This window comes from Schistocerca piceifrons, chromosome 3 (assembly GCF_021461385.2).
Source record: "Schistocerca piceifrons isolate TAMUIC-IGC-003096 chromosome 3, iqSchPice1.1, whole genome shotgun sequence".
In the NCBI taxonomy this organism is placed as follows: domain Eukaryota; kingdom Metazoa; phylum Arthropoda; class Insecta; order Orthoptera; family Acrididae; genus Schistocerca; species Schistocerca piceifrons.
The window spans coordinates 215,791,783-215,810,486 of record NC_060140.1 but is presented as its reverse complement, the minus strand read 5'-3'; the positions used below and the strand labels follow the sequence as shown (position 1 = coordinate 215,810,486).

General features: G+C 44.3%; 1 protein-coding gene across 1 annotated transcript in view; it reads right to left on the bottom strand.

Moving 5' to 3' along the window:
* The window catches only part of LOC124789575 (neprilysin-1-like), a 539,726-nt gene that overhangs the window by 247,383 nt on the left and 273,639 nt on the right, over window positions 1-18,704 (bottom strand). Inside the window, exon 2 of the mRNA XM_047256981.1 lies at window positions 12,320-12,364. Within this exon, the coding sequence (XP_047112937.1) occupies window positions 12,320-12,364 (45 nt within the window). The remainder of the gene's footprint in view (window positions 1-12,319; window positions 12,365-18,704) is intronic.

Here is an 18,704-nt window from a genome sequence, read left to right as displayed (position 1 = left end):
CCGTTTACTGATGCACACCGTCAAGGTTTCTTGGGAAGAAAATTGTGGCGTTGATGTTGATAGGTGGAAGGCCAGTGGCATCGTTTGCTAACATCTGAAACTAATTCACTCTTCTACGCTTATTGTTGTAGTAGTGGATTTGTGTCTTCTTCATATTAGTTTTACAGTCTGATTTTTTTTTTTTTGATAAATTGTGAAGGTTGCTTGAGGACTTGGTTTGCTAATTGTGAGGTAACGGGCGAGTTGTGGCCCCCTGGAAATATTTTAACTTCGGAGTTGGCGTGGCCGCACGGGCCGCTCGGCAAGCTGGGGTCCGGCGGCAAACACGTGGTGCCGAACGTTAGCCAGGCCAGAGGGCTAGTCCCAGCACGTGGTCCAGGCCGAGCACGTGGCTGGGATTTCCTTGGTGACGCGGTGTCGGTGAAAGAGACATGTACACCGGGAGAGCCAAAGATGGCGGACTTTGTGAAACCATAATGGCAGACGTTTCACAGTTCATATAGAACTTAATAGTAGCCAGAGGAATCACGACACCTCAAAAAGAAACACGTACATTACCATTATTTGCACGATGATTCTGATGGTGTAATCATATTTTCCATATCTTTATTAGTTTAAAGTAAACTGACTGTAAATTATATAAGTAACACCCAGCAACGAATTTCCAAAATCTAAAGGGTTCATCCGATTTTGTCGATCGACGTGTATTTGGAAAGCCTAAATTGGTATAAATTACAGGCATGTAACTTGAATAGTACATGAATTATTGGAGGTCAAAGTTGCCGATTACTATCGATCGCGTCAGGCCATAAGTACTCCACAGTTACACGAAAAATCGGTAGCAGCATGCTTATAAATATATTTATTCATCTATGTCTTTGTTTATATCAGATATATACTATTCACGAAGAAATTGGTCAAATATTTACTGTTTTTTAGAAAGCACAGAGAGATTTGGCTGCTGGCCTACTTTTGCTTGCTGTTCCTATGATATATGTTTATTTAAATTGTTCATGTGTTTAATAATGTATGTTAGAACGTGTTTATGGTGCAGCCGTAGGAATATTTATTTAATTTCAAGTTATTTAAATGTACATCCAATAATTAGAATGTGTTTCATTATGTGACTTCTGAAATTTTCCCGGCGTATTTCTTCTTCTAATAATTTCCGGGTATGCAGCCGGATCGCGTCGACATTCTGCCACGATATTTCGGCCCAGAGATTATTGGCAAGACGTATTTCCACTGATTCCTTGGTTACGGAATCCCAAAAACCGGAAACCGGGGATAAAATTCCGTAATCAAGGAATCAGTGGAAATACGTCTTGCCAATAATCTTATAAATCGTGACAACGGCTTTCAGCTGGATAAAAATTGGAATCCTGTTATTAAAATTATACAATCACAGCGGAATCGACAGTGTCATTCGATACTCAATGACTAGATGAACCTTTATTTCCACCACCGAGGGCAGCACGTACAACTCGGCTATGCTGCGCATGCGCTGTAGGATGCCAGTACATTTCACATGCGCGAGATTCGGCATAAATACCGCGACTGCACCTGGGCTCTTCAGTAGTTGTGTACTCACCTGATCATGGCCGGACGTCTCTGGGCCGAAATATCGTGGCAGAATGTCGACGGGATCCGGCTGCATACCCGGAAATTATTAGAAGTGTTTCATTATGTTTGTGAATCTGCGTTGGCTTGAAGACATGGTGGGAGCGCTCCAGCCAATCACAGCGCTCGTGAATGGGGAGATTGGATGGAAGTGGGAGAAGAGGAGGAGAGAGGACACGAGATAGTTTGTAACAGTACGGCGCGAGGGACGCGCGGTCGCGAAAGAGACTTGGAGTGTGGAGCGGGTTGCACGTGTTCGCGAGAGATGGAAATACTTCGGAGTGCGGAATTGTGAACTTGTGAGATTTCTGGAGTTTCTACAGTGAAGACGTAGTATGCGTTTAGAAGTGAATATCTCGCGAGCTATGTTGTTGATAACTAATTACGCGCAGTATGAATCTATTGTTACCGTGTTATTCAACTTATATTTTATTTAATTGCTGGACCATCGACACCAATACCACATTCTCGAAAGTATTTCTACTATCATACTCATCATTTAAAATCGTTAAGATAGTACCTGCAGATTTTATTAATTGCAATCATTTATTTATAAATTTCTTCGTTACATTGGCGGATGCCCGAGCGATAGGAACCTTTGACCATTCGATTCGAGGGTATATTCATATTGTACACTGTAAACTCAGTAGTATTTGGCTTGTAATGCGGCAACTACGTATCCCAGCCCCAAGACAACGAAACCAGCCAAAACTTTTAATATTTCAACTCTGAGTCTGAGGGTACGTAGTTGAGGGCCACCACCTCACATCCTTTCACCATTTTATTTGAAAGGCCGCAAAATGAGTATTCTCCGACTAAAGAGGTGAACCACCTGTTGTACGTTTTATAATACCCATCAAAAGAAAAAGCCTACACGGTGCACAAGTAAGAGTTTAAACAGATCAAACAACAGTAAAAGAATCAGTCTAACGGTGAAACTGTCAGCTGTATTGAAGGAGAAAAATAGCGGTTTTTTCGACGTTACTGAACACCTGGTAGTAGAAGTAGTAGTGGTAGTAATAGATTGAGTCAGTTGTAGATCACTTTTACACGGATCTTGGACATTTCTTGATATTACCATTTAAGAACGAAAAAATCATAATTCACATATACAGGCATCTACATACTAATTGGTCAAATTTATCCACAGGATGGCAAAAACTGATCGGTTAAAACCGAAACCGGTATTTTTTCTTCTTTATTTGGTTCCGGTTGTAACAGGTATTTTTTTATTTTCACTGATAACTGGGTAAAAGCTGATGGATCAGTTTGCCAAAGCAACGGTGTTAATTTTTTTGCCTTTTAACTAAAACTTTTTTAAAAAAAGATTAATGTTTATTGGTTAAATTTCTATTTATTTAAAATTAGAAAAGCGGTCAGTGTTATATTAACAATTGCTAAATCGCGTCTTTACGTACAGTAATTAATATAATCTTATCCTCACAAGTGATATGTAGCGGGTCGTAGTATATTCCTAGAGTCATCATCTAAAGCCTGTTCTTGAAAGCTTGTAAGTAGGATTACTCGGGATACTTTAGGTCTGTCTTCGAAGAGTCTGCTAGTTGAGTTCTTCCATCACCTCTACATCATTCTTCACTTTCATCTTCTCTTCCTTTGCTTACTATAAATACGAAAAACAATAATGCTAATATTACAGAGGAAAAAAGATTAACTCACGTATACTTCGTAACAATGAGAATGAGAATCAAGCACGACTAAAAGTGTCATGGAGAGAAAAATCGTTCCATGGTAAGTACTTGAGTAGCCTTGAGAACGTATATTACCAGTAAATTACTCTACTAGCCATTAAAATTGCTACACCACGAAGATGACGTGCAACAGACGCGAAATTTTACCGACAGGAAGAAGATGCTGTGATATGCAAATGATTAGCTTTTCAGAGCATTCACACAAGGTTGGCGCCGGTGACTACACCAACAGCGTGCTGACATGACGAAAGTTTCCAACCGATTTCTCATACACAAACAGGAGGTTGACCGGCGTTGCCTGTTGAAACGTTGTTGTGATGCCTCGTGTAAAGAACGGAAATGCATACCATCACGTTTCCGACTTTGATAAAGGTCGGATTGTCGCCTATCGCGATTGCGGTGCATCGTATCGCGACATTGCTGCTCGCGTTGGTCGAGATCCAATGACTGTTAGCAGAATATGGAATCGGTGGGTTCAGGAGGGTAATACGGAACGCCGTGCTGGATCCCAACGGCCTCGTATCACTAGCAGTCGAGATGAGAGGCATCTTATTCGCAAGGCTGTAACGGATCGTGCAGCCACGTCTCGATCCCTGAGTCACCAGATGGGGACGTTTGCAAGACAACAACCATCTGCACGAACAGTTAAGACGACTTTTGTAGTAGCATGGGCTATCAGCTCGGAGACCATGGGTGCGGTTACCCTTGACGCTGCATCACAGACAGGAGCGCCTGCGATGGTATACTCAGCGACGGACCTGAGTGCACGAATGGCAAAACGTCATTTTTTCGGATGAATCCAGGTTCTGTTTACAGCATCATGATGGTCGCATCCGTGTTTGGCGAAATCGCGGTGAACGCACATTGGAAGCGTGTATTCGTCATCGCCATACTGGCGTATCACCCGGCGTGATGGTATGGGGTACCATTGGTTACACGTCTCGGCCCTCCATATCAGAGGTAAAAGAGGTTATAGAGCAACTAAAAAGCAAGAGAGCTCAACAGAAGACGACACTATTTCCGAGATATGGAACCTCAAAGACCAAATCGTCGCAAAGAAGATCCATGAAATTCTTACAGAAATATGGAATACAGAGAAAATTCCACAGGAATGGAAAAGTTGCGTTGATTCACCCACCCCACAAAAAGGACGACAATACAGACCCCTAATAATTACAGAAGTATCTCACTTTTACCGGTCACCTGCAAAGTTCTCTCCACGGCATTACTCAACAGACTAGAGCCACAAGCTGATACAAAGGTAGTTAATTACCACGTCAGGCAAGGAGATGGTCTCTCACCGCTTTCATTCAACATCGCCTTGGACGAAATTATCAAACAATTGGAAGAAAAAATGAAAGGAATTCAGTTAGGAAGAACGTGTGCAAACAAGTCGATCATAAAAGTCCTGGCAATTGCAGATGACCTGGCAAGATTCAGCAACAACAGTCAAGAAGCACAAGAAGTACTGGAATACCTACATGAAGTCTCTGCCAAAACAGACATCGTATGAAAAATCGCAATACACAGAAAGGAAGAATAATAATAACTATCAGTCCATGAACACGAAATACGGAAAGGTTAACAGGGTGGAAAAATTCAAATATATTGGGGAATATATACAAATAGGAGGATCAAACAAGCCATCCAACATACAAAGAACAGAGAAACTTCAGAAAACGCACAAACTGACATGGACGAACTACAATAAAAGAAATATTTCAAGACAGGCTAAACTCAGGCAATGCAGTACAGTTATGCTACCCAGAAGCATTCTGCGCATTATAAACGACCACAATCGGAGCATCAGCCAGTATAGAGACAGAAAAAAATAGAACGTAAAATCCTCAGAAAATGATTTGGAGTAGCACACAGAGATGGTAAAAGAAAAAAAAATCTGACTGGTTTCAAGAAATAGAAAAAGACCTAAAACAAGCAAGGATCAGCATTGAAATAACAATTGAAAGAGACAGATTCAGAAGCAAAATTATGAACACGAAATTTGAAGTTAAAGAAAGGAAGAAAACCGACAAAATATGGGCATAGGAGAGGAAACAGGAACACAGCTAAAGAATGAAGAGGTTTTGGAAAGAGGTAAAATAACTGACATTTTTAACTAGTTTATGACCGTCAGCATGTTCCTAACATGCCTGGAAGCAAGGATTTACAGAATCATTACCAGAAAAGGAATATGACAAGCAACCTTTGGATTATAGGGCAATATGCATTCTACCAGCATTATCCACGGCATTAGAATATATAGTGCGCAAACAGCTTAGTAATTATTTAACATCACATAACCTTTCAGATAAATATCAGTCTGGTTTCCGGCAAAATATCAGCACGACAACAGTTCTTGTAAAAATGACTGACGAAATGAAAAAAGTTATGGACAAACATCGGGTGACTATTGGATGCTTTTCGTATTTTGGAACAGCTTTCGATACTGGTGACTTTGAAATTTTACTTCCAAACACAGGGCAAAATATTTCTTCAATGCTGCGCAACGATTTCACCTATACCTTACATCCCGCCAACAGTGTGTAATGATGGGGACTAATAGGTCACAGTGGAGGGATGTAGTATCAGGGATCCTAGAAGGATCACTATTGTCCCACTACTTTTCTCATTATTTGTTAATGATAGTGCACCTCTTCATTGCTAATATCACTCATAAGCTGATGACCTTCAATAACATCTAAGTACAAGCCCAATGAACCAGCCATCTAGCATGTAAACGGTGATTTACTTGTCTTATCAGAGTGGGTGCTGAACATCTGTTTGCAACTTAACCCATCTAATTCGCAAGCAGTCTTAGTCCCTCACAAAAGACTTATTACCATGCAGTTACGGGATATTTCCACCCTTAACGCTAAACGGCCCACAAATAACCTATTCTTCTTATGCAAAAAATCACGTAGGCTGGACTGCAAACACAACTGAAGTCTCTAACATGGCGTCAGCCTCACATCATTTACTAAAGAAATATAAAAAAGGATTTGCTTTCGATCTTAAAAAGACGCTCGTATTGCCACTAATGCTTCCAAACTTGACTAGGGTGATGCTATTCTTCAAGGTCCCCCCGTCGGAGGTTCGAGTCCTCCCTCGGGCATGGGCGTGTGGTTGTCCATAGCGTAGGTTAGTTCCAGTTAGATTAAGTAGTGTGTAAGCTTAGGGACCGATGACCTAAGCAGTTTGGTCCCATAACGTCTTACCACAAATTTACAATTTATTCTTCATGGATTCTCGTACGAAAGCTCACGCAGGCTAGAACTGGAATTGAATGCTTGTTTACAATATATTTGAGACTTACACTATTCCGACAGTATTACTCCTGCCTTCGAATAATTGTAATAGCTACGTGCCGATAAGAGTATCATACTGTATGTTTGCTCCATCGTCTTCTCAATCATTGCATTCCCTCTTTTGCACTACTATCTAAACAGCGCAAAAGAAATACTCGTTCTCGCCAAAATAAAATCCTCTCTGTTCCATCACATAACACTGTCACGTTACGCGCTAACTTCTTCTATCTGAGCTACCCAAGCACGACTCACGACCCGTCCTCACAGCTTTAACTCCTCTGGTATCTCGTCTCCTACCTTCCAAACTTCACAGAAACTCTCCTGCAGACCTTGCAGAACTAGCACTTCTTGAAAACAGGATTATGCGGAGACATGGCTTAGCCACAGCCTGGGGATGTTTCCAGTATGAAACTTCCTGCCAGATTAAAACTACACTCCTGGAAATGGAAAACAGAACACATTGACACCGGTGTGTCAGACCCACCATACTTGCTCCGGACACTGCGAGAGGGCTGTACAAGCAATGATCACACGCACGGCACAGCGGACACACCAGGAACCGCGGTGTTGGCCGTCGAATGGCGCTAGCTGCGCAGCATTTGTGCACCGCCGCCGTCAGTGTCAGCCAGTTTGCCGTGGCATACGGAGCTCCATCGCAGTCTTTAACACTGGTAGCACGCCGCGACAGCGTGGACGTGAACCGTATGTGCAGTTGACGGACTTTGAGCGAGGGCGTATAGTGGGCATGCGGGAGGCCGGGTGGACGTACCGCCGAATTGCTCAACACGTGGGGCGTGAGGTCTCCACAGTACATCGATGTTGTCGCCAGTGGTCGGCGGAAGGTGCACGTGCCCGTCGACCTGGGACCGGACCGCAGCGACGCACGGATGCACGCCAAGACCGTAGGATCCTACGCAGTGCCGTAGGGGACCGCACCGCCACTTCCCAGCAAATTAGGGACACTGTTGCTCCTGGGGTATCGGCGAGGACCATTCGCAACCGTCTCCATGAAGCTGGGCTACGGTCCCGCACACCGTTAGGCCGTCTTCCGCTCACGCCCCAACATCGTACAGCCCGCCTCCAGTGGTGTCGCGACAGGCGTGAATGGAGGGACGAATGGAGACGTGTCGTCTTCAGCGATGAGAGTCGCTTCTGCCTTGGTGCCAATGATGGTCGTATGCGTGTTTGGCGCCGTGCAGGTGAGCGCCACAATCAGGATTGCATACGACCGAGGCACACAGGGCCAACACCCGGCATCATGGTGTGGGGAGCGATCTCCTACACTGGCCGTACACCACTGGTGATCGTCGAGGGGACACTGAATAGTGCACGGTACATCCAAAGCGTCATCGAACCCATCGTTCTACCAATCCTAGACCGGCAAGGGAACTTGCTGTTCCAACAGGACAATGCACGTCCGCGTGTATCCCGTGCCACCCAACGTGCTCTAGAAGGTGTAAGTCAACTACCCTGGCCAGCAAGATCTTCGGATCTGTCCCCCATTGAGCATGTTTGGGACTGGATGAAGCGTCGTCTCACGCGTTCTGCATGTCCAGCACGAACGCTGGTCCAACTGAGGCGCCAGGTGGAAATGGCATGGCAAGCCGTTCCACAGGACTACATCCAGCATCTCTACGATCGTCTCCATGGGAGAATAGCAGCCTGCATTGCTGCGAAAGGTGGATATACACTGTACTAGTGCCGACATTGTGCATGCTCTGTTGCCTGTGTCTATGTGCCTGTGGTTCTGTCAGTGTGATCATGTGATGTATCTGACCCCAGGAATGTGTCAATAAAGTTTCCCCTTCCTGGGACAATGAATTCACGGTGTTCTTATTTCAATTTCCAGGAGTGTATGTGCCGGACCGAGACTCTAACTCGGGACCTTTGTCTTTCGCGGTCAAGATGGTAGGGCACTTGTCCACGAAAGGCAAACGTCGCGAGTTCGAGTCTCGGTCCGGCATTCAGTTTTAATCTATCAGGAAGCTCCGCTTCCTATTTCATCTACCGCTTATTCCTCTCTTTGTGAAACCCCTTCGGTTCCTTTTTGACGAATTGTAACTTCGGCAACTGTTGTTGTAGATACAATGGAATGTTTCCTTTGTTTATCGTTGCCATTGCACTGCTTGTATCAACACCACTAGCACTGTAGCACTGTTGTGAGTTACTCGTCGACTAAACACTTCAACTACGCACCGTAGCCTCGTGCTGTGTTCACAATGGGATACCTCCAATCCCGCCCCCTCTTGCCTTTAGCAACCAGTATGGTGTTTGCATGGTAGACAATATGTGGTGCGTCGAATGCCGTAAACAGCATTGGCCTTCTACGACATTGTATTCAAGGGGTTCCTCGTCAGTCCATTAAAAGACGGTCGGGAGAGCCTCTTTGACGTTACTCAATGGTGTGGAATAATTCACCATGCTGATAATGGCAGCAGTATGGCATCCATCTACAGGTATGACTTACACGAAGCTATTTTGCGGAAATTAAATTATTTTCTTAACAGTAAAACTTTTTTCAGTCTTTTTGTTTTGTTATTTTCTCAATCAACAGCCAGTCTTTATTTGTCATGTTCTTAAAGGATTGCATTTGTGACTGGACAAGGTTTTTGGAAAAATTGAAATTTACGGTGTGAAAATCTCCCTAAGAGAGTAACTGAGCTTTGATTGCGCGTTGATATACTTAGTCATTTTCGGGTTTCCTTTAGGTACTTATGATTCGGGTGTAGGTTATATTTAGGCGTAAAGTTTAACTTGTAGGTTTGATATGACTGCGGTTATTCAGTTCAAGTTTATTAAATATCATTATCATGGTGCTTTGAGTCGTGGTAATGTCTTATAATTAACTGTTGCTGTATTGTGCACTGAATTACTGAGGTTTTGAGGATTAAAGGTTTAACTGACACCGTTAATTACATTTAATTGATATCTGTGGGGCAAGTATACGAGAAGGCTGGTTTCTTATTCTTTCTTACCATGTAAGTTTTGTATTTATTGAAAAGCTTACGCTGTTAAAACATTCATGTCAATTTAATAATGTTAAGTTAATTTGTGAGTAGACTGTTTCGATGACTTTGATACGTAACTGAAAATGGGGGATTCATACGCAGCAGCCGGTAGCATTAGCAGCAAAAGATATTGTGGCGGATGATGAATTTCATTTATTCTTTTCATAAAAACCCAAAAGAAGCATGACAACTTCGATCTTTCACAAAGAATACCTAGTACAAAATTATTTTGGAAGGTCACATATCAGTAAGTGAGAATGTGTCCAACTGCACAATAACGTGCAAAATTCCTCAAGGTTCCATGCAAGGGCCACGTCTTTTCTTAGTACATCTGAAATACTGTTTAGAGTATAGTATGAACCAAAACAAGACAAAAATGACCAAGTCAGTATGCAAGTTCTTTGCTATTGCGAAGCAGCTACAGAATTCAGCTAAGTAAATGAGGACACTTTCCTCTGCTGTTGTCAACGGATACAGCATATAGTACTTATACGTTAGTGTTGTTACTGTAAACCAATTTCTGGAATGAAGGTACCCAGGAATAGCGTGCACAGAGCATATTTCCACGACCTTCTGCAGAAGCTGGATGTAAATAGCCTTTCGATTAGTCCACAGTCTGTTCGATTCCATGTTGTTCGGCTGCTTCAAATAATGGACATGTTGTTTAGACTACTTTCAGTTTTAAAAAATGGCTCTGAGCACTATGGGACTTAACTTCTGAGGTCACCAGTCCTCTAGAACTTAGAACTACTTAAACCTAACTAACCTAAGGACATCACACACATCCATGCGCGAGGCAGTATTCGAGCCTGCTACCGTAGCGGTCGCGCGGTTCCAGACTGTAGTGCCTAGAATTGCTCGGCCACCCCGGCCGGCTTTCAGTTTTAAATTTAATAGCTCTGGCATCACAAACTGCTTATAATAACCGAAATTTAACAGTATGTTTTTAACCTCGGACGTGAAAGGAGCAATGGAGAACTTGTGAAAATTAAGTTTTCTTTAGAATTGGGAAAACTGCCATGAACACTTTTGAAACGGTATAAGCTTTTTGTCGTTGTGAGGAAATGAGTCGTAACAACGTTTTTAAGAGGTATACAAGGTTTTGTGATGGCAGAGAGAGCATTGAAAGGTTAAAGATGGTACATGTATTGTCAAATATCTATAAAATACATCTCTAAATTATTTGCATCAATTGCTGTATTTTTTTATGTCGTAGAGTTAGTATTTATATTTCAAAGCTGTGGGCAATATACAAATGTAGTATATGTGAGAAAACTATAAAATTCACAAAGCTCTAAAAGTAAACATCACGCATTTATTTTCGCGTATTTAATGTCATTTCTACCATTTACGCGAAGGTAGTTGTCGAAATTCATCCACCGTAGTGAGAAATTCCAGTTTCTTACATACTGTGACGGAATCCAGAACAATAGGAATGTCAGACTGTGCGAGAAATAAAACGATACCGTAGGCTCATGCGTTCTATAAAATTCGCCATACAATAGTGACTGTTGCTATGGTTCTATCCTCAACAGCACCGACTGCTGTTACCTGAGGGGTCAGGCAATTACAGCCAGTCACAAAACGCTGGATGTATGCAGTCAAATAAAATACAACTATCCTTCTGTCACGATTGCTGCTCCAAGGGTGACGCCTTAAAGAATGAAGTTTAATAAATCCCTAGTAGCTACTGAACGATCTGGTCAAAAATATGCTACATAAAAAAAATTAATTTTGCGTTAAGAGATGACAACTGGCGGAGAGGAAAGGTTAGACGAAGCAGATCTTATCGCAGTGGGTTAACGCCATTTTCACTTTAATTGTAAAAGTGAAATAAAATGATCTTATGGCATTTGTTGGCCAGGATATCCTCGTCGGGGTTCGGCCCCCGTATTGCAAGTCTTTTTAGTTGACGCCACTTCGGTGACTTGCGTGTCAGTGATAATGAAAATGATGACGAGGAACACACAACAATCAGTCCCCTGCCGGGAATCGGACCCGGGCCCCCTTGTGGGGTAGGTAGGTGCTAACGCTACCTCTGCGCTACGGAATTGTGGAAGTATAAACCGCGGAATGCGTATACTAGCTTTAATTCGCTCTGGGAAATTACCAAGGAACCTATTAAAGGAGTGTTAAACATCAATGTTATAGTAATTATTTCATATACCCTCGACATGGCTGTAACATCATAAAATGGAACCCTTCATCCAACGTTAAGTGATGGAAGGTATTTTCCAATACCGCAAACAAGCAAAGCGCGTTCCACTTATTAAGTATATTAGTGCATATGTTTGTACAAGATATAGTACCTACGATACAAAACATGGCGAAACATGTGATTTGGGCACGATGAGTGACAAGCTCACACGTTATATGATGTCTTTCAGCAAGTGTTTGAGTTCTCAATTAGATTAGTTGCTGGTCTGAAACAAACGAAACAACGGATTAGTTGCTGGTCTGAAACAAACGAAACAACGTTTCTCAACCCTCAGTGAGGCACTGGTGAACAAGCTCGCCACATCAAAGATGCTATTTATAGGCGAATAACGAGGTTGATAGGTTGTACCGAAGTGATAGATGGGTTTCAAGAAAAATGTTTTTTGCCCTGTGACGCCTCTATTGCTAAGCAGCACGAACAAGTGTAATCAACTAGCAAGGCGTAATGCGAGGTACTCACCTGTCCGCACGCATTCCTCGGTGAGACAGATGTTACTCGTCTCATCTGGAACAGAGAAAGGTCACGTTATAAAACATAGCCTGACTTCGCAACAAAAACTAAGATACAGCAGCCGCAAAAGTTGTAAAGCAAGAATGAGTGTTTCGAGTTGCTCAAATCGAAGGTTCAGCTTCTTTGTCACTCACCGCAGCTGGCAGGAAAGGGAGAAACAAATATCTGCTGAAACTTCCTGGCAGATTAAAACTGTGTGCCGGACCGAGACGAACTCAGGACCTTTGCCTTTCGCGGGCAAGTGCTCTACCAACTGAGCTACCCAAGCACGACACACGCCCCACCCTCACAGCTTTACTTCTGCCAGTACCTCGTCTCCTACCTTCCAAACTTCACAGAAGCTCTCCTGCGAACCTTGCAGAACTAACAGTTCTGAAAGAAAGGATATTGCGGAGACATGGCTTAGCCACAGCCTAGGGGATGTTTGTAGAATGAAATTATCACTCTACAGTGGTCCGGCACACAGTTTTAATCTGCCAGGAAGTTTCATATCAGCGCACACTCCGCTGTAGAGTTATAATTTCATTCTAGAAATATCTGCTGACTAAAAAAAAAAAAAAAAAAAAAAAAAAAAAAAAAAAAAAAGAGAGAGAGAGAGAGAGAGATAGAATGCAGAATAATTCGGTTACTGCGCCTGAAAAATTAGTTTGTGGAATTAAGCCTCAGGCAATAGCAATCACTTTAAAGTTAGTTTCATTTATTGGAGTACGTGCCACATGATGATGTACGTGCACTCACCTACATCAGACTAGAATATTTTTGACACTTCTGTATCAAACTGTGTAAACTGAAGTAAAGAATTTCTGATGGTTGGTCTACTCTTCCCCACCAAACAATTTTCTGTAAGATTACAAACTGTAATCGGACTGAGAGAAGTAAGATGAAACGGGTGGATATTAAATGGCTTCGAATAATGTATCCTTGTTAAACGGAAGCTGTCGTTGGAGTATGAAACTAAAATATTACTTCGGACAACTATCTCGGGCCGTTATTTCATCACTTGTTTTACTAAAATATACAAAAAAAATGGTTCAAATGGCTCTCAGTACTATGGGACTTAACATCTGTGGTCATCAGTCCCCTAGAACTTAGAACTATTAAACCTAACTAACCTAAGGACATCACACACATCCATGCCCGAGGCAGGATTCGAACCTGCGACCGTAGCGGTCACGCGGTTCCAGACTGAAACGCCTAGAACCGCCCGGCCACACCGGCCGGTTAAAATATACACCCTGACATTGTTTTCATCATTGGTGTTCTAAATGATAGCATGAATCTTAATACAAAAGTTAGTCTTGTACCCTCAAGTTTTTCCTTTGACATATACATCTAAAACTGCATAGATACTCCGCAAGCCACCGTACGGTGCGTCGCGGAGAGTACTCCATACCACTACTAGTCATTTCCTTTCCAGTTCCGCTCGTAAATAAAGCAACAGAAAAACGGCTGTCTGTATGCCTCCGTATGTCCCCTACTTTCTCGTATATTTGTAGTGTTTACGCGCAATGTATGTTGGCGGCAGTAGAATCGTTTGGCAGTTAGCTTCAAATGCCGGTTCTCTACATTTTCGCAATAATATTTCCCGAATGGAACGTCGCCTTCTTTCCAGGAATTCCCATTTGAGATCCCGAAGTACCTGCGTAACACTTATGTGTTGTTTGAACCTGCCGGTGACAAATCTAGCAGCCTGCCTCTGAAATGCTTCGAAGGCTTCCTTCAGTCCGACCTGGTACGGATTTAAACACTCGAGCGGTACTCAAGAATAGGTCACACCAGCATCCTACATGCGGTCTCCTTTACAGGTGAAACAGTCTTTTCTAAAATTCTCTCAATTATCCGAAGTCGACCATTTGCCTTCCCTACCACAGTTCTCACATACTCGTTCCCTTTCATATCGCTCTGCAACGTTACGACCAGATATTTAAACGACTTGACTGCTTCAAGCAGGACACCAGTAGTACTGTATCTGAACATTACAGGTTTGTTCTTCCTACTCACCCGCATTCACTTACATTTTTCCACATTCAGAGCCAGCTGCTGTTCATCACACCAACTAGAAATTTTATCTAAGTCGGTCTGTACCTCCCTACAGTCACTCAACTTCGCCACCTTACCGTACACTACGGCATCTTCAGCAAACAATCGCATATTGCAGTCCACCCTGTCCGCCAAATCATTTATGCATACAGAGAACAACAGTGGTCCTATCACACTTCCCAGGGTGCGCTCCTGACGATACCCTTGTCTCTCATGAACGCTCGCCATCGAGGACAACATACTGGGTTCTGTTACTTAAGAAGTCTTCGAGTGAATTTAATCCATACACTCGTACCTTCGTTAACAGCCTGCAGTGTGTCACGGTGTGAAATGCTTTCCGGAAATCTAGAAATATGGAATCTGCCTGTTGACCTGCATCCATAGTTTGTAGTATATAATGTGAGAAAAGGGCAAGCTCAGTTTCTCACGAGCGATGCTTTCTAAAACCATGCTGATTCGTGGACATAAGTTTCTCGCCCTCAAAAAGGTTTAATGTATTCGAACTGAGAATATGTTCAAGAATTCTACAGCAAACCGAAGTTGGGAATATTGGTCTGTAATTTTGCGGGTCCGTCTTTTCAACGTACTTATATACTGGAGTAAGCTGCTCTTTTTTTCCTGTGGCTTGGGACTTGGTTCTGGGCGAGAGATTTATTATAAACGCAGGATAGGTAAGGGGCAATGCCGTATAGTACTCTTTATAAACACTTTTTGTATTTGTCTTATTCAGCCAGTCTTAGTTAACACCGAGCGAGGTGGCGCAGTGGTTAGACACTGGACTCGCATTCGGGAGGACGACGGTTCAATCCCGCGTCCGGCCATCCTGATTTAGGTTTTCCGTGATTTCCCTAAATCGCTCCAGGCAAATGCCGGGACGGTTCCTTTCAAAGGGCACGGCCGACTTCCTTCCCCGTCCTTCCCTAATCCGATGAGACCGATGACCTCGCTGTCTGGTCTCCTTCCCCAAAACAACCAACCAACCAACCATCTTAGTTAACACGTTCATTATATTTCATAAGTGTTGAAATGTTCATATTTACATTGTTCCTCATTCACATAATTTACTAGCACAAAGCTGCAATCGCCGATTAATTTCGCGTCATCCCAAGTGTTTTTCTACATTCTTCTCAGCCCATACTTTCTATTTACCAGTCTTCTCGATGCTAATTATTTCTCAGCTACTGCTCCTACCCTTAACGTCAAGATACATATTGAAATTATTTTGTTGTTGTTGTTGTCGTATCGGAGGCTTAGAATTCACAGTGCTCCAACGGCTTGCAGTATATGTTCCAGGGATTTCAAATTAGTGGAATCATCTTTTATAGTCAGTCCTCTTTATGTGCACTATTCACTCCGGTGATATTCCTTGCTGTTGAGCCGGCCGCAGTGGCCGAGCGGTTAAAGGCGATGCAGTCTGGAACCGCAAGACCGCTACGGTCGCAGGTTCGAATCCTGCCTCGGGCATGGATGTTTGTGATGTCCTTAGGTTAGTTCAAATGGCTCAAATGGCTCTGAGCACTATGGGACTCAACTGCCGAGGTCATTAGTCCCCTAGAACTTAGAACTAGTTAAACCTAACTAACCTAAGGACATCACAAACATCCATGCCCGAGGCAGGATTCGAACCTGCGACCGTAGCGGTCTTGCGTTTCCAGACTGCAGCGCCTTTAACTGCACGGCCACTTCGGCCGGCCTTTAGGTTAGTTAGGTTTAACTAGTTCTAAGTTCTAGGGGAGTAATGACCTCAGCAGTTGAGTCCCATAGTGCTCAGAGCCATTTGAACCTTGCTGTTGACAATCGCAAACTACGCAATACCATAAAAACATGAGGCATTGTATGTATTGTATTGTATGTTAACCGGGGGCCTAGAAACGACGGAGAGGCTCCGCCCCGGCCGCAGCCGCAGAGGTCCACAACCCCACGACGGCTACCGCAGTCCACTTCCCCCTCCGCCGCCCCACACCGATCCCAGGATTATTGTGCGGTTCGGCCCCCGGTGGACCCCCCCCCCCCCCCCCCCCCCCCCAGGGAACGTCCTACACCAAATACACCAAACGAGTGTAACCCCTATGTTTGTGTGGTAGAGTAACGTACGTGGAGAACTTGATTGCGCAGCAATCGCCGACATAGTGTAACTGAGGCGGAATAAGGGGAACCAGCCCGTATTCGCCGTGGCAGATGGAAAACCGCCTAAAAACATCCACGGACTGGCCGGTTCACCGGACCTCGACTTAAGTCCGCCGGGCGGATTCGTGCCGGGGACCAGGCGTTCCTCCCCGCCCGGAAAGCCGTGCGTTAGACCGCAAGGCCAACTGGGCGGGCAACATGAGGCATATAGCGTGGTGGTGCCGCCCGTTTTCTGTTTTCTTCATTCTGTAAGGATTCAATGGTCTGAACGGCCCGATGGCATCACGACGACGCTTGGCGCCGGCGCTCGCTAGAGGGCATGGTGGCGGGTGGAGAGTGGTGTGCCAGCCGTGACGGAGGTTGACAGTTACGACGTGACAGTGAACTTGGACGGACTGTGGACTGTGCGTTGTGCCCGTGCTGCTGGTCCCTGGAATCACGTGCCCAAGCTATCAGTCCTGGTGGTTTGGCGGAACAGCTCCGAAAACGGTGTGTGACGGTTGTACTCAGAGGCGTGAATTAGCCCTGGCTGAAGTAATTTCGTTTATCTAGTGGGGCATTCTGTTGCTTTGAGACTTGTGTAAGATGGCTATTTTTTGATGAAGCTGTTGGATATGTTAATACACACACTAAAAAAGTTTTGCATCACTTCAGTTCCGAGAGTTTCGGAACCTGTACAGAAAATTGGAACAGAGATCAACATAAACTTCATTTCAGCACTTTTTACTGCTCATGAGAACCACACATTGCGTGTTGTACCATCATACAGGCATGCATTGATGCGTGCTGGTGGTCCCTCAGAGAGGTTGGTGGGTCACGTCGTCCATAAACAGCCCTTTTCAATCTATGCCAGTCATGTTCGATGGGGTTCATGTGGGGAGAACATGCTGGCCACTCTAGTCTAGCGATGCAGTTATCCTGAAGGAAGCCATTCACAAGATGTGCACGATGGGGGCGCGAATTGTCGTCCATGAAGACGAATGTCTCGCCAATATTCTGCCGATGTGGTTACACTGTCGGTCGGAGGATGGCATTCACGTATCGTACAGCCGTTACGGCGCCTTCCATGACCATCAGCAGCGTACGTCGGCCCCACATAATGCCAACCCAAAACAGCAGGGAACCTCCACCTTGCAGCACTCGCTGGACATTGTGTTAGGCGTTCAGCCTCACCAGGTTGCCTCTACACACGTCTCCGACGATTGTCTGGTTGAAAGCATATGCAACACTCATCGGTGAAGAGAACGTGATTCCAATCCTGAGCGGTCCATTCGGCATGTTGTTCTCAACTGTACCGCGCTGCATGGTGTCATGGTTGCAAAGATGGACCTCGCCATGGACGTCAGGAGTGAAGTTGCGCATCATGCAGCCTATTGGGCACAGTTTGAGTCGTAACACGACGTCCTGTGGCTGCACGAAAAACATTTTTCAACATTGTGGCGCTGCTGTAAGGGTTCCTCCGAGCCATAATCCGTAGGTAGCGGTCATAAACTGCAGTAGTAGCCCTTGCGCGGCCTGAGCGAGGCATGTCATCGACAGTTCCTGACTCTCTGTATCTCCTCCATGTCCGGACAACGTCGCTTTGGTTCACTCCGAGACGCTTGGACACTTCCCTTGTTGAGAGCCCTTCCTGGCACAAAGTAACAATGCGGACGCGATCGAACCGCAGTATTGACCGTCTAGGCATGGTTGAACTACAGACAACACGGGCCGTGTGCCTCCTTCCTGATGGAATGACTGGAACTGATTGGCTGTCAGACCCCCTCCGTGTAACAGGCGCTGGTCATGCACGAATGCTTACATCTTTGGGCGGGTTTAGTGACATCTCTGAACAGTCAAAGGGACTGTGTCTGTGATACTATATCCACAGTCAACGCCTGTCTTCAGGAGTTCTGTGAACTGGGGTGATGCAAAACTTTTTTGATGTGTGTACTTGTAAAGGAAAATGACGTATTTGAAGAATTATGGTCGAGAAACAGTTGCTAGGCAACAGTATCCGTGTCTGCGATGGCAGCACTGTGGAGTCGTACAATCTCTGACTTTCAGTAGTGGATAGCTACGGTGTGCAGCAGGCGGGTAATTCGTTGGGCGTACAGTGTACTGCATGGAAGCACTTTTGGAACTATGTGAGTTGCAGATTTATTACGAGGGGAATGATGACTCAGAA